Below are 20785 nucleotides of genomic sequence, written 5' to 3'. Positions count from 1 at the left end.
TCCCACAGAGCACCTCACCAAATCTAACTTGGCTGCTTGCTGTGCCTAGAGAAACTAACCTGTTAGTCTTCAAGAAGAGAGCAGTACTTTAGACTTCCTTCTGCTTCTGTGTCGTATTAACAAGTAGAATAACCCTGCCTAGGAGGCACTGCTTCCTCTATAGGAAATAAATGTCGTTCATTTAGGGTGTGAAAGTTCATGATGGAGAGTGTTAGTTGTTTAACCATGTGTATCATCAATGTATGTCAAGTCTTTAACTCTTTTGTAGCACTTCATTTGGATGGATAGTTTTGGTGGGTTTTTTTGGCTAAATGTTGGTTATTTTCTTCATTTTGATGAAACAAGTTATATGAGAATGAATGCCTTTCGTGTATCATTAACTCACTTGGTAGATAAGGAGTCTCTTCTTACACTAATATAGAAAAAGTGTTGTGTCTCATGGCTTATCGTTTTTCACTTATATCACTTGAAGTGCAGGCTGACATTCTGTAAACACTGGAAATTTATCTTAGAACATATAATTTTTTGAGGAGCTATCAGATTCTAATAAACGTGCTTGAAGAACAAAGACGAAAATGATACTAATTTGAACCACTGCTCACTCAACTTTATAAAATATGATTGCAATAGCCTTCTAACAAATTTGGTTCCAAAAAAAACTTGTAAAATACTACATCATGTCTGAAATATCTTAAAGATATGAAAAAACAAAATAATTCTCGGCGTAGTTTTTCCTCGTTTTACTTCAGACCATATTTAGTTCTAAAAATCGTAATGAGATGAAAGAAACCACAAAGTAAACATTAGTGTACATATTTTGACATGGCCCTTTCATTTATGTAGTGAATCTTCTTTCTCTAGGTACCCTGGGGTTTAAAACTGAAGCTCATACAGCTTAGTAATATGGCTTTTGTCTTTTAGGAGCAGGCAGGACTTCAGACTGAAATAAATAATTTGCTCAAAGCATATGCTTGCCACTGAGAAAGTCAGCAACCAGGATGGGCATTGAGTCTCCTTTCTGTCTCCATGCTCAGGTGTTTCAGTCACACTTCCCTAATGTCTTTTAGTGAAATTCTTACTTCCCAAAAGAAATGAGTCAATATGTCGTAGCTTGATTTCCAAGCACCAAGAGACTACTAATTTAGGCTTTTCTTTTTAACTGGCATGGAATACGTGTTTAATTGGAAGTTACTATAAAGTATTTTCCAAAGATGCCAGATGACTGCCTTGTTATAACTATTTTTTAAAAATCTCTGTACTTCAGATATGAATCTGAGAAGCTTCAAGAGGAGAATTCTATTTTGAGAAATGAAATTACTACTTTAAATGAAGAAGACAGCATTTCTAACCTGAAATTAGGGAAATTAAATGGATCTCAGGAAGAAATGTGGTAAGACATATATTTAAATGTCCTTAAGGCATTTTTGTGAGGACTAAAGCTATTTTACTTCAACTGTTAAAGCCTAACTCTTAAGTTATATTTTCATTGTCCCTTTAGGCAAAAAATAGAAACCGTAAAACAGGAAAAAGCTGCAGTTCAGAAGATGGTTGAAAATTTAAAGAAACAGGTAAGGAGAGAATATTTCCCAATGTTTCCTGATTCTAAAATTTTCTTGTTTTAAATTTGAAATTTACAGCACATGCTACTGGAAACGTAGCTAACAATGGTAAGGTTGTAAATCCTGAGTTTCAAAATGGAAACTCACCTCATGCTAATTCTAAACTAGGTTTCTGTTTTTTTGTGAATATAATAATATATATATTATTTCTAGACTCTGGTGCTGAATACTAGCTTTATAATCAGTGGGAGTGGGGAGGTGATAACCTCTAAAACCGAACCTGTGAAATACTAGCTCTATGTTGGTTTTGTTTTGTTTTGTTTTTAATTAGATTCAGTTGTACTCTTTGTAGCAGATGGCTTTTTTTTTTTAAATATTTATTTATTTTGGCTGCACCAGGTCTTAGTTGCAGCACACGGGATCTTTGTTGCAGCATGCAGACTCCTTAGTTGCAGCATGCATGCATCTAGTTCCCCGACCAGGGATCGAACCAGGGCCCCCTGCATTAGGAGTGCACAGTCTTATCCGCTGGACCACCAGGGAGGTCCCCACATGTGGTTTTGATTCATTTTAGCTCCTTCCTCTTTCCTCACCACAATTAAAAGCAGAAAGTTAAGAACAGCATTTTACAGATATAGAATACTAGTCAATCCGTGTATATTTTCACAGAATTATGATTTATTTAGATAGCTTGTGCCGTTCAGTGCCCAATTTGTATACTCTTGACAATATGCAATTGTATGGGGAAAAGCCATTTGAGAATCTATCTGAAACAGTCAAAAGACAAGGACATCCTGGGAAAAGACTATTTTCAGCACTTGAAATAGACAAGGTGTTAACGTCCAAAATATATTCTGTACTGTTACAAACAAATTGCAAAATGGAGTAGAAAAGTGAATAATTTATATGATTGGTCAAGTCAGAAAAAAAGAAGAGAACATATAAAAGGATGGTTAGCCTCCTTAGTAATTAGGGAAGGGCAAATTAAATGAGTTTCTTTTTTTCACCTGTCAGATTAGCAAGAATTAAAGATTGATCTGGTCTAGTATTAAAAAGGGACTGAGGAAACAAATATACTCATACATTGTTGATAGGACTATAAGTTGGTAGTCTGTGAGGAAGACATTGTGGGGATATCGATCAAAACAGTAATGTATATGCACGCCTTCTAACCCAGCAGCCCTACTTCCAAAAATAAGATCCTAAATACAAAATGCTACCATGTTTAAATGAATTTTCCAAAAGATTGTTTTGTTTCTTCATAATTAAAAGAAAAAATGATAATAAACCTATATGTCTATCAGTGTGGGAATGGATAAATACAGTATGGAATGTCTTGATACGTGGAATACCCTATAGCAGGGGTCCCCAACCCCTGGGCCGTAGACCACTACCGGTCCGCAGCCTGTTAGGAACCCGGCGCACAGCAGGAGGTGAGCGGCGGTTGGTCGAGAGTGAAGCTTCATCTGCCGCCCCCCATCACTTGCGTTACCGCCTGAACCATCCCCCTCCCCTGACCCCACCCACCCCCCACCCCTCCCCAGCCCTGGTCCGTGAAAAAATTGTCTGCCATGAAACTGGTCCCTGGTGCCAAAAAGGTTGGCAACTGCTGCCCTATAGCCACTAAAAATATAGCATGTGGTGGTTTCTGAATGCACCGATTTGGAAAGATAAGAGTCTGTAAGATATTATAAGTGGAAAAAGCAGACTATCCGAACATCTGAAATAATGCAAATTTTTGTTCTAAAGAAGGAAAAAACTACACGTATATAGGTCTGTGTATGCATAGAAAACAATCTGTAGGGATACGTACCCAGCTGTGAACAGTGGCTACCCCTGTGGAATGGGGTTGGACAGAGTGTCTGTCACTTCTTCATACACTTCTGAACTGATTGACTTTGTAATAATGAGTATGTATTTTTTCTGTTATTAAATGTGTGTGTGTGTATAACTTTACATAGAGAAGGTAAAACAGTCTCTAAATATATTTTTAGCAGAAGTAGGATAACTAGTTTTTAAGACTTTTTTCAATTTTAATTAGATTTCAGAATTAAAAACCAAAAACCAACAGTTGGATTTGGAAAATATGGAGCTTAGCCAAAAGAATTCTCAAAATCAGAAAGAACTGCAAGAAGTTAATCAACGTCTGGCAGAAATGCTAAGTCAGAAGGATAAAGAGCCAGGACACAGTACATGTGAGGAATGGGAACAAGAGAAGTCTAATCTAAAAGAAGAACTGGAACACTGTAAAGTGCAGGTATGGTCTACAGCCACTCTACAGCCTTTCTGGAGGAAATCCCAGTAAATAAAAGAAATGCTTGTATTTAATTTCTTATACATAAAGTCCCAATTATTAAAACAGTGTGGTGTTCACACATGAATAGACAGATAAGTGGAAGAGAAAGTCTAGAATTAGACCCAAATACATGTGGAAACTTAGTATATAACAAAGGTAGCTTCTCAAATCACTGGGGTAAAGATGGAGTTTTTAGTAAGTGGTGCCTAGATAACTGGGTAGACAACTGAAAATAAAATTAGATCCATATCTTATACCATACATAAGGGTAAATTCCAATTGGATTAGGAGTCTAAATATAAAAGGTAAAACATACAAGTACTAGTAGAAACTGGGCAAATTCATCTTTAGGCTTGGTGTAGAGAAAGGCTATGTACCTATGACTCATAAACTAGAGGCAAAAAAATGACCTGATTAAATTTTAAAAATTTTTGCATGACCAAGAAAATACCATAAACAAAGTCAAAAGACAGCTCACAAACTGGGAGAAAATATTTGCATCATATACCACCAAGAGTGGAGCTAATATCCCTACTATGTAAAGAACTCTTAAAAGTCAGAGGGCTGGGGCTTCCCTGGTGGCGCAGCGGCTGAGAATCTGCCTGCCAATGCAGGGGACACGGGCTCGAGCCCTGGTCTGGGAAGATCCCACATGCCGCGGAGCAACTGGGCCCGTGAGCCACAACTACTGAGCCTGCGCGTCTGGAGCTTGTGCTCCACAACAAGAGAGGCCGCGATAGTGAGAGGCCCGTGCACCGCGATGAAGAGTGGCCCCCGCTCACCGCAACTAGAGAAAGCCCACGCACAGAAACGAAGACCCAACACAGCCAAAAATAAAGAAATAAAATTTAAAAAACAAAACAAAACAAAACAAAACAAAACAAAACAAAAAAAAAAAAGTCAGAGGGCTTAGGAGCAAAATCTGATAGCCAAATAGGAAAAAATGCATGAACAAAAATTCACACACACAAAAAAGATTAAAATGGCCCTCAAACCTTGAAAAAAATGTTCAGAATTACTCAGAATTAGAAATGCAGATAACGCTGATATCTCATTTCTCACCTATGTGATTGGCAACAATTTAAAAATATAACAACATATTCTATTGTCAAGGGTTTGGGAAAACAGGCACTTTCATACATTGCTGGTGGAATATAAACTGATATTGTATTTATGGAAGGAAATTTGGCAAATCTAACAAAATTACATATGTACTTACCTTTTGTCCTAGCAATCTGACTTCTAGGAATTTACCCTAAAGATATTCCTCTAAAAATATGAAAATTCACCGCAAAGCGTTGGTTACTCATTGCAGCATTGTTTGTAACTGCAAAATATTGGAAACAACCTAGATGCCCATACATCAGAGAGTTGTTGGATAAATGTGATGGGTATAGCCACACATGGAGTAGTATTATACAGCTATAAAAAAAGAAAAAGAAAGAATGGATAAATGAGAAAGATCTCTTCGTGTGAAATGATTTCCAGGACATACTGTTAGGTGAGAAAAGAAGAGCTCAATAGAGTATCTAAGATAGTATGTCTCCGTCCATGTAAGAAAGAAGGGGATATTAGGCAATACACATGTATTTGTGTAAAAGAAATACAGAAATTTATGTAAAAGAAATATGGGAATGATAAACCAGATAACTAAAGAGATGGTTACCTATAGAGGGCGAGTGGGAAAGGGATGGAAGAGAGGAATGGGAATGTGATAGAAGGAATGAGGAAGGGAGTGACACTTCTGAGAACATTTTCACATAGCTCTGATGCTTAGAACTATAGTAATGTTTTACATACTCTTTGCATACCCCCTCAAATAAACACACAATTAAAACCAATCCAGAAAACAAAGATGGGGGGGTACCAAAATGGAACACAAACACTAACAAATGAACCTAACTGTATTGTAAATGGATAACATAGCTACAGTGTGGAAGAAAATAAGTAATTTAGAAATTAGTATCTTGACTGTATACAGTAGGGTTAAGACAAAAAGAAGTGTACATAAAGGCAATAATAACCTAGTGAGTAAATGTGTTTCTCATGGGGGTGTATGTTAGTAATTCTGGAACTACTCTGTGTATACTAGAATTGAACAGATAAGTAAACGTAGAAAATAAGAACTGCGTATCTCATTTTTGGAAAAGGAAGTTGCAAGTGGGGAAACTGAGAAGGCTTAAATGAACCCTCTGATATGGGATTGGAATTTGAGGTATTAGTATAAACTCGTATTTCTTAATATATAGACAGATAGATAGATACAGAGATGTAGATGTGTGTATATGGATCGAGTACCCAGATCTTGGTTTCTAAACACTATTCTCGTATAAGAGGAGCCCGGGCTACTTGGAAAAATGGTTGCTCCCAAGGCTGGGGCAGGGTCAATTCAAGATGAGCCTGGAACATCTCATGGTGTCAGAAAGAAAAAGGTGCCCCCCAAAAGATGGGGCATGTCAAAAGGACAGGGCACAACCTGAAGAAGCTCCTAATGGCCAAAGCTGGAATAATTTGATCAACAAAATAAAGCATAGCACAAAATAATTATAAAATGCAAAATAAAATAAATATCTATAGGTCCATACTGTTATAAAAAAATTGAATACATAAATAACGGGGGGAGAAATAACAGCTCTTCCTTACAAGAGAATTCCAATTAATAAATGTATGAAGAAGGAAATAGAAAGTCTTCATTAGGCAAACACCAGAGTAGTAATTGTTGTAGATAAAATCCACTGACAGACACTAAAATCAATAAGCAAAAGCTTAAGAAAAAACACTATTTGCATGGTCTCAAAGCATCTCCCCCCAGAGAAAGATAGTAACTTTACAGTGAGGAAATCTTCAAAAACGAACTTAGAAGTCATGTTCATGCCATTTTAGTGGAAAGTCTGTTAAAAGATAGTTTTGGTTTGTTCCATTGAGTATAAGGACAAATGATATTAAACAGTGTGTCACTGAATTTGTACTGGTGTTTCCTTAATGCTGCCTTTTGTGAACTTACTAAGTTTCCCCAGGCTAAATGAATATGTATATTATATGACTTTTTAAATTTTTTCTTAGTCTTCCACTTTAGTGTCTTCTCTGGAGGCAGAACTTTCTGAAGTTAAACTACAAATTCATATTGTGGAACAGGAAAACCTCCTTCTCAAAGATGAACTGGAGAAAATGAAACAAGTAAGATCGTGTGTTGCTTAGGTGGGGACAGGAGGTATGGGGGGGCTCATAGAATAATATGCACCTGATGGTCTGACTTTTCTAGCCACCAAATGTCCTTTTTACTGAGTCCTGTTAACTAGCTTATTACTTAGTAAAGTTGAGGGCTTGCAGTACAAGTCTATTTATAAGGGCTCCTATTGCTAATTCTCTAAATGTTCTAGTTATGTAACTTACATGTTGTAGACTGACATTCTATTACTATAAATGAACCATAACCACTTCAGTTTAAGAAATTTGGGCTTCCCTGGTGGCGCAGTGGTTGAGAGTCCGCCTGCCGATGCAGGGGACACGGGTTCATGCCCCGGTCCGGGAAGATCCCACATGCCGCAGAGCGGCTGGGCCCGTGAGCCATGGCCGCTGAGCCTGTGCATCCGGAGCCTGTGCTCCGCAATGGGAGAGGCCACAGCAGTGAGAGGCCCACGTACAGCAGAAAAAAAAAAAGGAAATTTGTTGCTCTACCTTCTCCTGGCCAGGTATTAAATAATATAAATTTGTCTAAAAAGATGGTGACTTTCTTACTCATAACTTTAATAACTATTCACCCAGATTTGGAATCCACACAGGTGAAGCTGGTCCCTCATCATCCCTTTTTCTCATAGTGAGTTTGAGGCATCTATCTTGGGCAGAAGAGTAGATTCTAGAACATTATCAGGGATGCAGTCTCACCTACGAATTTGGCTTTAAGAAGCACATTTCAAAGTTTCAAACAAAGACCTAATTTTAAGTATAAAAGAGGGTTCACCTTAATATATTCTGAACGTTGTCCAATTTTATTCTGAATTTTTCAATGAGCACAGGAATCCCTCAGTTTAAGCAATCCTGATTTACACTAGGAGAATTTAGTTTTTCCATTTTATTTATTTGCTTCACCAGAGGATTACTTTAATTTTATGATATCCTTAGATTATAAAATTCTCTCATACCTATTCAGCCTATGAGCATAAAGGTGTCCTTCTCTGAATGCTGAGTCTGTACCACTGAGTGTGTTATGTTCATGTTGATTCCTAATTGACACCTGTAAGTCTTGATTTCCTAATAGGATTATAAGACTCTCAGGGAATTTGTATCTCTTACAGTGCCTAATACAGTACTGGTACCCAGTAGGTGCTTTATAAGAACCTTTTCAAGTCAGATGCTGCTATGCAAAGTTTATCTGTTCTGCCATAGCAGAAGCTGTCTGTCCATATAAACATTCCAGAAGTTAAAAGGCTCTTCTGTGGTATATAAGTATTCCAGAGCTGTTATTACTAAATTCATCCTAATTAACTTGGGCATACTTTTCTCCTTTATCATTTTCTGTCTGTTGTTCAACCTTTCAGATGATAATGGTGGATTCCAAATCCATAGCATGGGAAATGTATGCTTTGTGATTTTGCCAAGCTAGGGATCAGAAGAAAAGGAGCCGAGTTGGGAGTAAAATAGTATGATGAGGACATCATTTGGCACATTTTTATTGCATATTTTTTGAAGCATTGATATAAATAGTGAGATGGAAAAACAGTGAGCCCTTTTGCTTTTGGTGGGCAGTTGTTCAAGGCACCTGGACTCTTGGATCACAAGGGTTAAGATGGTGTCAGCCCATTGTTGCTTCCACACAGCTTGGACCTAGAAAGCCTGTGCTGCTCTGTATGACATAATAATTTCTTGTTCACAAAACATTTTTATTTGTATTATCTGTTGCATTGAAAAGAAATACGAATAGCATCAGCAGTGGTCACATACCAGTCTGTAGACACCCAAAATGGTACCAGGCTTTGTGAGGGTCTGGGGATGGGGTAGTGAGCAAAGGAAAAAAGGCCTTTGTTAACCAATGCCCAGGTTCTTTACACTTTCCTTCATCCTTCTGACTTGTTTAGATTTGTAAATTATGCTGGATTTGTTGCCAGTTGAAGACAACATTCAATCCTTAAAGTCCATTTTGTCATACTATTCCTAAAGCTAAATGTAAAAGAACTTCAGGTAAAAAGTTGAAAGATGGCCGTAAAATCATAATGACAATAAATAATTGAAAATTGAAAGCCAAGTGAAGTAGAGGGAAATTGAAAACATATGAACTATGGGAAGGGTTAAGAAGTGTAAGAAACAATCAGTCTCCTTAAAGCAGTGGTTGTGGGGAGGTGGAAATTGCTCCCCCACCCCAAGACATTTAGCAATGTCTGGGGACATTTTGGGGTTTCACACCCAGTGTATGGGGAGGCAGGCTGTGCTACTGGAATCTAATAGGTAACACCAGAGATGCTGCTAACCATCCTACAGTGCACAGGACAGTCTCCCACAGCAAGGAATTACCTGCCCCAAAATGTCAGTAGTGCTAAGGCTGATGATGAAAAGGAACAAAAAGTTTTCCGTTTGTCTTGATGCCATAAAGTGCAGAGGAAGAAGCCAGTGTGTCCGTACCAGCAACCTTTTTTTTTTTGTTTTGTTTTTGTTTGTTTGTTTGTTTTTTGCGGTACGCGGGCCTCTCACTGTTGTGGCCTCTCCCGTTGCGGAGCACAGGTTCCAGACGCGCAGGCCCAGCGGCCGTGGCTCACGGGCCCAGCCACTCCACGGCATGTGGGATCTTCCCGGACCGGGGCACGAACCCGTGTCCCCTGCACCGGCAGGTGGACTCTCAACCACTGCGCCACCAGGGAAGCCCCCAGCAACCTTTTTCTTAGCAAGTCAATTTAGGCATCTTCCAAAGGGAAGGGTATACAGAACGTGCTGAAAAACACTGCTTGATTTATCTTTAAACTTGCCCTTGGGACTTCCCTGGTGGTCCAGCGATGAAAGACTTCGTGCTCCCAATGCAGGGGGCCCGGGTTCGATCCCTGGTCAGGGAACTAGATCCTACATGCCGCAGCTAAGACCCGAAATAAATAAATAAATATTAAAAAAAAAAAAACAAAAAACTTCCCCTTTTGTTGGTTGATACATTGTACTTGGTTGATGCCAATTCCATAGTCTTGATTGAAAAAGATTTTTTTCTAGTTAAAAAACATGGGGAAAATGTTTTGTGCTATATGTACACAAGTTAAATTCATGACAGAATGGCAGTATGTTATTTATTTTATCCTGAAGGTAAAACAGAAAGCTAGGACCATTACTTAATGTCTGGTTGATTTTGTCTAAGCAGACATTTCGGAAGTCAGTTGAAGAATAGAGAGAAGCCAGCAGGGAACATTTTGTTAAAGTTAATTATAGTTCCCTAGAGTTTATATGTCCTGGGAAATATCTACAGATAGGGAAACAGCAGCAGCCATGAAAATGTCCTGTTTATAAATACATCTTTTTAAATACAACCATGAGACGTGATGGGTGGGCTTGTTTATCTCTTACAGCTGCACAGATGTCCCAATCTCTCTGACTTCCAACAAAAAATTTCTAGTATTCTAAGCCACAATGAAAAACTGCTGAAAGAAAAGGAAGCTCTAAGTGAAGAATTAAATAGCTGTGTTGATAAGGTAGTAAAAATAAGACTTTTTTACCATCATTGGACAGTGTGTACCATAATGAGCATTTCTCTAACGCCAGTGGCACGTGGGGGGCTACATGTTAGCCTAAAAGTCTCCTAGAACAGCATTTTGTGACCTTAGAGCTCCTGAAGCCATGATTTTTTTTTCTTTTATTGAAGTATAGTTGATTTACAATATTGTGTTAGTTTCAGGTGCATAGCAGTGATTCGGTTATACGTGTATGTGTGTGTATGTACTGCTTTTTTTCCATTCTTTCCCATTATAGATTATTACAAGATATGGAATATAATTCCCTGTGTGATACAGTCAATCCTTGTTGTTTATTTTAGATATGGTAGTGTATATCTGTTAATCGCATACTCCTAATTTATCCCTCCCTCCTCCTCTTTTGGTAACCATAAGTGTGTTTTCTATGTCTGTGAGTCTGTTTCTGTTTTGTAAATATTTCATTTGTACCATTTGTTACATTCCAGATATAAGTGATATCATGTAATATTTGTCTTTTTCTGTCTAACTGACTTCTCTTAGTATGATAACCTCTAGGTCCACATTATTTCATTCTTTTTTATGGCTGAGTAATATTCCATTGTAAGAAGGAACACTTAGGTTCCTTCCATGTCTTGGCTGTTGTAAATAGTGCCGCTATTAACATTGGGGTGCATATATCTTTTTTAATTAGAGTTTTTGTCTTTTCTGGATATATGCCCAGAAGTGGGATTGCAGGATCATATGGTAACTCTATTTTTAGTTTTTTAAGGAACCTCCATACTGTTCTCCATAGTGTCTGCACCAATTTACATTCTCACCACAGTGAAGGAGGGTTCCCTTTTCTCCATACCCTCTCCAGCATTTATTATTTATAGACTTTTTGATGATGGCCATTCTGACTGGTATGAGGTAATCCCTCACTGTAGTTTTGACTTGCACTTCTCTAATTATTAACAATATTGAGCATCTTTTCATGTGCCTGTTGGCCATCTGTATGTCTTCTTTGAAGAAATGTTTGTTGAGGTTTTCTGCCCATTTTTTGATTTGGTTGTTTAGTGTTTTTGTTTTTTTGTTTTGTTTTGATATTTAGTTGTATGAGTTGTTTGTATATTTTGAAAATTAATCCCTTGTTGGTCACATCGTTTCTGCATGTTTTCTCCCAGTCTTAAGGTTGTCCTTTTGTTGTTGATGGTTTCCCTTGCTGTGCAAAAGCTTTTAAGTTTAATTAGGTCCCATTTGTTGATTTTTGCTTTTATTTCTTTTGCCTTGGGAGACTGACCTAAGAAAATATTGCTACGATTTATGTCAGAGAATGTTTTGCCTATTTTCTCTTCTAGGAGTTTTATGGTGTCATGTCTTAGATATACGTCTTTAAGCCATTTTGAGTTATTTTTGTGTATGGTGTGAGGGAGTATTCTAACTTCATTGTTTTACATGTAGCTGTCCAGCTTTCCCAATGCTGCTTATTGAAACATTCTTTTTTCTCCATTATATATTCTTGCCTCCTTTGTCCAAGATTAAATGACTGTAGGTGTGTGGGTTTATTTCTGGACTCTCTATTCTGTTACATTGATCCATATGTCTGTTTTTGTGCCATTACCATACTGTTTTCATTACTATAGCTTTGTAGTATTGTCTGAAGTCTGGAAGGGTTATGCCTCTAGCTTTGTTCATTTTTCTCAAGGTTGCTTTGGCAATTTTGGGCCTTTTGTGGTTCTATATAAATTTTAGGATTATTTGTTCCCATTCTGTGAAAAATGTCATTTTATAGGGATCACATTAAATCTGTAGATTGCTGAAGCCATGGTTTTAACAGGAGTATAGATTAGTTGTTTAATAAATATTAAGTACGGTAATATAAAGTTTGTCTTATTTTAATAAGTATGCTACTTAATATATATTATTTAAATACATCACTATTCTACTTATATATAATATAAATAATATAAATATTATGTATTTAATAATCTGAAATCCATTACATAGACACTTTTTTTTTCTACTGTATTTTCCCTAGCAAATCCAAAAACACTGCCTTTGTGCCACCTGCCTTAATAGGCATTCCATACTTTCCTATTATGGCACACTCTTGGGATTTCTAATTGCCTTCCAGCCCACCACGTCTCACCCAAAAACATGAGGCAATGAGAAGGAAAAATTGAAATCCCCAAAGAGAAGAGACTCCTCAAAATTAAAGGTACAAAGGGAGTCAAGGAAATGTCTCTCTTTTACTTTGTCTTGATCCCCTATGTAGAGAGATGGTACTTGATCTTTTCAGTATAAGTGAAGGCATGTGAAATGAGGCTAGACATGTTTGTAGAAATGCTGTTACCTCTTTTCTTTTCCTGAATCAGTTGGCAAAATCAAGTCTTTTAGAGCACAGAATTGCTACTATGAAGCAAGAACAGAAGTCTTGGGAACACCAGAGCGAAAGCTTAAAATCACAGCTAGTGGCTTCACAGGAAAAGGTATGTGGACAATTCTTATTTCATCTGCACAGTTAATATTTTCCTATATCTCCCAACAGAACTCCAAGTGGAAAGAATGTTCCAGGTGGATGTGGTCTAAGAGGGCTCAGAATGATTCAATTTAACTAATATTTGACACCTTACAGTATAGTAAAATAATTTGAACAGTGTTTCTCCCAAAGTTCATTATTATGAAATAATCATAAGATTATCTTATCATTATGAGATTATTTATTTATGAAAGCTTGAGAATAGTGTGTAAAAATGACTGCTTATTTCTAATTTAGAATTAGGATTTCTAAGGCAGGTTCATGCCCTATTATAGTTAAAGCTCTCTATGAACATTCTGTTTACCAATTTAAATTTTTTTAAATTGAAATATATATGAGCTGTTAGCATGGAGTAGGGTTCTACAAAGTATGTTTTTATTTTCATCTAAGAGGTCCTTTACAAACCAACATCACAGTCTAAAACGTAATTTCTACAAAGTTCAGTAAAATCATCTGTCGTGATGCCTGTTGGTATTCCTTGGTTCTGTAAGATATCGCTTGGTAATATACCAGATGACGATACCAGCAATACCTCACTCTAGGCATAGTTCATTATTGTCCTTAACATCCTGTAAAGATACATAATATCCTAGATTTGCACTGAGCAACTGAAAAGACCTGGATATAGTAAGTAGAAGCAGAAGGGACCTTGGAGTTCTCTTGTCTTAGCTCATTCATACACGGACATGGTATAGGTGAGACCATAAGGATTTGTCGCGGTGTATGACTGTTCTCATGATGTAGGTTCAGAATTTAGAAGACACCCTGCAGAATGTAAACCTGCAAATGTCCCGAATTAAATCTGATCTACGAGTGACTCAGCAGGAAAAGGAAGCTTTAAAACAAGAAGTGATGTCTCTACACAAGCAACTTCAGAATGCTGGTGACGAGGTAATTTCTTTTCTTCTTTATTGAGATCTAACTTTACACAGTAAAGTGCATAAATTTTAACTCTATAACTTGATTGTTTTTATACACATATATGTATGTATATGTAAATATACACAGTTATAGGTAAAATATATATTTATGTTTGTCTTTGTGTAATCACCACCTAGCTCAAAATAAAGAACATTTCCAGCACCCAGGAGGCTCTCTTGTGTCCCCTTCAGTTGATAACCCCAAGGGAACCACTTCGCTACCTTCTGCCACCATAGGTTAGGGATGCTTGTTTCTGAACCTCACATAAACGGAACTATAGTGACAAGGTAATTGTGCAAGTCAGAAGACCATGGCTGAGTTGTTTTGTAGTAATAAAAACATTTTGATGTTGTAGAAAGTAAGTCTCGTTTTAATATATCACAATGCTGTTTCATCTATGTGCAAATAAATTAAGAACAATGTATGTATGTCAGTCTTGGGTAGATGTTAAGACTTTGTCCTACCATAAAAGTAGGCACTAAATTCAGCTACTTTATCTCTTGGTGATACTTTTTTTTAAACTGTGTTTTTTTTTTAAAAAAACATAATGGTTGCTTCCATTTTTAAAAAATTACTTCTGGGCTGAAAATTTTTTCAAAATGAGATTGTACCTTTTTTTTTTTTCCTTTTCATGTTTTGGCTTAAAAGGCAAAACGTGAAAAAGAAAAAACCCTAACCCTAACCCTTTTTTTACCTTTAAAAAAAAATTTTTAAAGCATTTTTCAGGACCCAAAAAAATCACCGTGGTAGCTTAAAGCATATTCCTGAGTTCAGGCCTCAATTATGTGGATGATATGTGCTTTGGATTCTAAAAAAGGATATGATTGCATATGTGAAAATGAAAGTAGAGTTTAGCAAGGGGAATCTTTCAAGTTAGCAGTGCGTTTCAGAGTTCTCTGTGTTCTCTGTTAACCAAAAGAATAGTTATTTGCGTTCAAAGCATAACTTCATAAGAATGAGGTAATTTTTAAGGTCCCCAATCTCTATGCGCTTGGGTCCTATATGGAACTGGGACCTGCCCTACAATCATCTTTGCTATTAGATTTGATGGGACTATTTTGCCAAAGATCATTTTAAACAGAGAGTTTCCAAACCTTTTTTTTTAAAATCAACATTCAAGAATATTGTTTTACTTATATCTAGATATACATGTGCTCACTCTCATTAGAAGATGCTCAAAAAAGAAATCAGCTTGTTTTTAAGGCTTAACTCTACAATTCTCTCTTAAGAACTGGGCCCCAGAAATAGGCACCCATCCATCAGGATTCCATAACCAACAGCAAAGGCTGTCCTGGGACAAGTTGGATCACCTGATGAATGAGGAACAACAGCTGCTTTGGCAAGAGAATGAGAGACTCCAAACCGTGGTACAGAACACCAAAGCGGAACTCATACACTCCCGGGAGAAGGTAACTGGAAAAGTTGTACATGGTGGCATGTGTTTGTAAATGATTGTTTGATACAACTGCAGTGATTCTAGGGTATGGATTTGAGTATTCTGGTGTGGCAGACTTACTTTAAGAATGTATAATTTATCATTTTACTTGCAATATAATTTTATCATGCTGTGTTTATATAATTTTCATCTTGTATAAGCAGTTCTATATTAAAATCTGTGATTTTATGAATGGAAATTATGTTAACCATATATATTCCTCATTCAAATAGGCTAGCCGCCAAGACTGGTAGTATAAAAATGGCAAAACTAAACTCAGTTCTTGTTGGTCTAACCTCTTGTAAGAGAAAAGGTGCCCCTTTTAAAAGACTTAGCATTTCAAGGCTAGAATGGTCTTTAAAGGTCATCTTTTTCATCACTAAGCTGATGTTTAAATTCTTTACCTCTGCTAAGTAGCTGACCAACTATGTTTAACCTATGCTTAAATACCTCTTTTGAGGAGGAACTCTCTTAGGAGTCACAGATATTCATTTAGAACACCTGCCATGTGCCAGAAACTCTGCTCTCACTGAAGTTGCAGTGTTGAACAGACTAAAAACATGGTCGCTGTCCTCGTGGAACTTAGTTGATGTAAATGCATTGTTTCAGGTGTGAACAGTCCAATACAAAGTCAATGGGACTGTCACCCCCTTCACTCCTAACAGTTATACTCATGTCAGAGCAAAGGTGCCTGCAGACTATGTCTTTTTGGCAGCCACGTCACATTATTGACTCCCAGTTGTCTGGCTGAGCCAGAAGTCCCTTTGTCCTTCTCTGATCCTCAGGGTTGCATCAGACTAAAAATAGATTTACCTAGAAAGGATCTTTTGAAATCCAAAAATGTAATAAGCTTCAAGAATTGGCAGACTTGACTGGAAAAAGTTTTCTTAATACAACAAAACCCAAGCACTGAATACAAACTTTCCTTATGTTCGCTTTTTGTTTTTCCTGGCTGGGTGGTTATATTAGCATTTCTTCCTCTTATACTGGTTCTTGTTAGGTCCGTCAACTGGAATCCAACCTTCTTCCTCCTAAGCTCCAAAAACATCCAAACTCATCAGGTACTGTGAAGCCCACAGAGCAGGAAAAGTTGAGCTTAAAGAGAGAGTGTGAACAGTTTCAAAAGGAACGATCTCCTACTAATAGGAAGGTGAGTTTTTGAGAGTTAATACCAAGTGGCTGTGTTCTATGATGCATCCCTAAGTGTATGTTTCTTCCCCTGCATGCTTCCAGGAAATGATTACAATGGCATATTTTGGTTCTTCCTTATATCTATGCTTTTGTAATCTTGTCAAAACAGTATCATCGTTCTTTTGGATTGAGTGACCGCTAGAAAGGAGCAATTTAAGTTTTTATAAAGAAGGTGGTTAATTATCTTCATTAGTATCATAAGCTCCTCTAAGTTAGTAAAACATATATAGCCTGAATATTAGGAACATCTTAATATGGTCTGTATTAGTTAACTATTGCTGTGCAATAAATTAAAACAACAAACATTTATTGTCTCAGTTTCTGTGGGTCGGGGATTTGGAAGCAACTTAACTGAGTGGTTTTGGCTTAGGGTCTTTCCTGAGACTGCAGTCCAGATATCAGCTGAGACTGCATTTATCCGAAGGCTTCACTGGTACTAGAGAATCCGTTCCAAATGTATTCATATAACTGTTAGGAGGAGGCTTCTGTTCTTTGCTAGCTGATTGCCAGAGGCTCAGCTCCTCACCACCTGGGCCTTTTCTCAGGATTTGGCAATGAATGATCCAAGAGAGAGAGGCCCCAAAAGACCAAGATGGAAGCTGTAGTATGTTTTATTTGCTAATCCCAGAAGTCACACACAATCATTTCTGCTGTATTCTATTGGTCACACAGACTAATCCTGGTGTAGTAGGGAGGGGACGAGGCAAGGGTTTGAATACCAGAAGACAGGGATCACTGGGCACCCTCTTGGAGGCTGGCTACTACGTGGTTAAACCTCTGTAGCATGACTCAGTTTGTTTTCTATTCTTGGTTCCATGAAGTTAGAGTTCTAGGCCAGTGTTACCGTGGGAGTTCTTGTTGTTACTTGTTTTCCTTTCTTTTTCTAAACTAAACTCAGAGTTTTCACTACAGGCACACCTTGGAGATATTCTGGGTTCAGTTCCAGACCACCACAATAAAGTGAGTCACACAAATTTTTTGGTTTCCCAGTGCCTATAAAATTGTTTCCACTATACTGTAGTCTGTTAAGTGTGCAATAGCATTATATCTAAAAAAAACAATGTATATATTTTAACTTAAAAATATTTATTGCTAAAAATGCTAATAACCATCGTCTTCAGCAAGTTGTAGTAGTAACATTGAAGATCACTAATCACAGATGACCATAACAAATATAACAACAAAAAAGTTTGAAATATTGTGAGAATTATGAAAATGTGACACAGAGACACAAAGTGAGCAAATGCTATTGGAAAAATGGCACCAACAGACTTGCTCCACACAGGGTTACCACAGACCTTCAATTTGTAAAAAACTCCGTATCTGTGAAGCACAATAAAAGTGAAGTGCAATAAAACAAGGTATGCCTGTATTACCTTCCTCTTCTGAAAATTATGGTTTGTTTAAAAATCTGGGAAGAATGATGAACAGTCATTTCCTTTTGTTATAAATATTTCAAAAAAATTTTTTTAAGTTTGTGAAAGTTACGACCATTGGTAGTAAAGAGACTGGTTGTGCTCTAAAGCTGAAATGTCATTTAAGTTTAGGTACATTCAAGTAAACTTTTCAGAAAGTTTCATCTAGCTGCTTACCAAAGGAAAAGTCTAATGATAGGTTTTAAAATAACGGTGAGTTTAAATGGACTTGGAAAGATTACACTTAGTTCCATTTAACAATTCTTGCTACCCTCCTCAGTTTTTTTTTTTTTTTTTTTGCGGTACGAGGGCCTTTCACTGTTGTGGCCTCTCCCGTTGTGGAGCACAGGCTCCGGATGCGCAGGCTCAGCGGCCATGGCTCACGGGCCCAGCCGCTCCACGGCATGTGGGATCTTCCCGGACCGGGGCACGAACCCGTGTCCCCTGCATCGGCAGGCGGACTCTCAACCACTGCACCACCAGGGAAGCCCCCTCCTCAGTTCTTTTTGATAGAAACAAAAATCAGCACTCTAGAATAGTGTCATATGTTTTCTACTTAGCAATATTCTGAGTCCCAGTGTCCTCTAGCTCATTGGATTCTCATAAGATTCTGTAATAAAGAGAATTCCAAAAAAGGATACTCATAAAATCTTCAAATTTCTTCTTTAAAATTGAGAAAGGAGTTAAATCAGGTTTTATGTATTCTCAGTTCTAAACCTTTAAACTTTGCCTTAAGACATGTTTTTCCCTACTGCAGATCCATAGTAGAGGATCATGAAATCAATCTAGTTAAATAGCAGCATTTTAAATTATTAAACTATACTAGAAAATATCAGAGTGCATGGCTCATGGTAAGGATAATTTCATGAAAGTTTTCTCTTAGTGATATATACTTATAACTGATTACGTATATATATTCATACACACACACACACACACGTGGGTGTGGGTGTTTGTACTGGGTTGCAAGAGAAGATGTGCTTCTTACAGTGAGTGGCACTGAAGTTTGAAAGCTACCTGCCTTTGGAATCTGTTCTATGTGAGGAGTGGTGATTAAAACTAGACTACCTAAATATAATCAGTACACTGAATTATATTGTTTGTTGTTTTCCCTTGATGAATGAACTCAGTTTTCTTCCAAGAGTTGAGATTTGTGACTAGCATAAATTCGTCAAAATAAAATAGAGCAACTCAAGTGTTTTGTTTTTGGTTTTAAGGGAGTTTTTTGTTTTTTAACAGGTTAGTCAGATGAATTCCCTTGAACGAGAATTAGAAACAATTCATTTGGAAAATGAAGGCCTGAAAAAGAAACAAGTAAAACTGGATGAGCAGCTAATGGAGGTAAGTTTTTAAGCAAATGGCCTTAGCTATGAAGAATATTTTAATCCATGAATGAGCCATTTGTTGAGAGAGACTAGCATAGCATTAAATTCCTATTATGAAAACAGTGAAAATCTAAGTACATTGCCAAGCTGGATTCTTTGGTCTGTCTTACCAAGTCTGATAGATATTTTTCCTAATTATACAGCCATAGGAATATATACTGCTTCACAGAGGAAGGAATAACGTTGACTATCCTAAAATGCAAGGACCTGTACCTCAACAAATTCAAGTGGCAGGGACTCTGTTCAGTACTGACCAAGAGGCTCAGAGCTCTCTCGCCATTGCTGTGGTTTTAACAGTTTCCTGATACCTCCCACAGTGTAGTGTTTTATAGATGTGATTGCTCTGTAACAACCTGTTCAGTTGGGAAATGCATGCAGGGAATTTAAGAGCATTAGCATTCAGAGGTTTAATTTTCAAGGGCTGCTGTTGTTCATTACTGTATTTGTAACTCAGCACACTGCCTTGGGAGAGGTACATCTGATAAATATAAAAGTGGATTTGTAAAACCTGTCAGCTTGGACATTGAGTTTCCAGTCTAATAGATTGCTTTCTGAATACCAGGCACAATTATAGGATGTAAAACAACTTATGTAAAATCCTCCTTAATAAGTAAAAATTTCATTGAGATACTTTGCTTTGGGTAATGAAAATATTAATTAATCCAACATTTAATGACCTGTAAAATTTATATAAGGTATAGAGGCCTGGGCAGAAAAGGTCTTTCTGTGCTCTTAAAAAGTACTATGTATACAAATATTTTTAAGCCAGAATTATAGGAAGGAAGAGAGATATGTAAATATTTTCTTTCATGAAGCTGGATACATGCAAAGGTAAGTTTCAGTAGATGCTCGGTTTTTATATATGAAATATGGGCAAACATATCACATTGACATTTAAATGACCGCTAAGGTTTCTGTCAATTTTATGTTCTCTGATTTATCCACTAATAGGGAGATTAGTGAAACTATAAAGAGTGAAATCCAAACCATTTTTTATTTCTCTGACAGCGTATAATAAATGTGTTTAAAACCTTGGGCTGCAGGCTGTGTTTAGATGTAGATATGCTTTTCTGATGAAATAATTATATACTCTAATGAATAAGATATCTGAAGCTAAGTGTGACATGTCTGGTACCTGATTGAAAAGTAACAGGGTATACTTAATCACTGTCAGATTCTCTCCAAATGCTCTGCCAACAGGCCAGTTCTTCTCCCACCATTCTCTCTGGCCTCAGAAGCCCCCTTCTCTCCCAATCCTACTTTACATGATTAATCATCATAAGCAATTTCCCCTCATTACTCTTCTCCCTGATCTAGTAGTAAATATTTGCTAATGGATGAGGGAAATTGAGTGTTCTTGGCACTGGAGCTGGAAAAAGAAAAAGCATGAATTTTTAATTGGA

The 20785-nt window shown here is 37.2% G+C and overlaps 1 protein-coding gene and 1 non-coding gene across 10 annotated transcripts in view; one reads left to right on the top strand and one right to left on the bottom strand.

The window, feature by feature from the left end:
* NIN (ninein) overlaps nucleotides 1-20785 on the top strand; it is a 112034-nt gene that overhangs the window by 74411 nt on the left and 16838 nt on the right. For 5 of the 9 annotated variants that reach the window (XM_032623430.1, XM_032623431.1, XM_032623425.1 and 2 more), the window contains 11 exons: nucleotides 1265-1390; nucleotides 1499-1568; nucleotides 3601-3816; nucleotides 6919-7032; nucleotides 10395-10517; nucleotides 12872-12985; nucleotides 13780-13926; nucleotides 15186-15365; nucleotides 16392-16541; nucleotides 17495-17542; nucleotides 19237-19338. In XM_032623430.1, the coding sequence (XP_032479321.1) occupies nucleotides 1265-1390; nucleotides 1499-1568; nucleotides 3601-3816; nucleotides 6919-7032; nucleotides 10395-10517; nucleotides 12872-12985; nucleotides 13780-13926; nucleotides 15186-15365; nucleotides 16392-16541; nucleotides 17495-17542; nucleotides 19237-19338 (1390 nt within the window). The remainder of the gene's footprint in view (nucleotides 1-1264; nucleotides 1391-1498; nucleotides 1569-3600; nucleotides 3817-6918; nucleotides 7033-10394; nucleotides 10518-12871; nucleotides 12986-13779; nucleotides 13927-15185; nucleotides 15366-16391; nucleotides 16542-17494; nucleotides 17543-19236; nucleotides 19339-20785) is intronic. The other 4 variants (XM_032623426.1, XM_032623427.1, XM_032623429.1 and 1 more) reach the window with 2 other exon arrangements.
* TRNAR-CCU lies at nucleotides 2030-2102 on the bottom strand. The gene has a single exon. It is a non-coding gene; the product is annotated as a tRNA-Arg (tRNA).

This window comes from Phocoena sinus, chromosome 2, assembly GCF_008692025.1.
Source record: "Phocoena sinus isolate mPhoSin1 chromosome 2, mPhoSin1.pri, whole genome shotgun sequence".
Taxonomy (NCBI): domain Eukaryota; kingdom Metazoa; phylum Chordata; class Mammalia; order Artiodactyla; family Phocoenidae; genus Phocoena; species Phocoena sinus.
The sequence above is the reverse complement of the archived record's forward strand: the minus strand, read 5'-3'. Positions and strand labels throughout refer to the sequence as shown.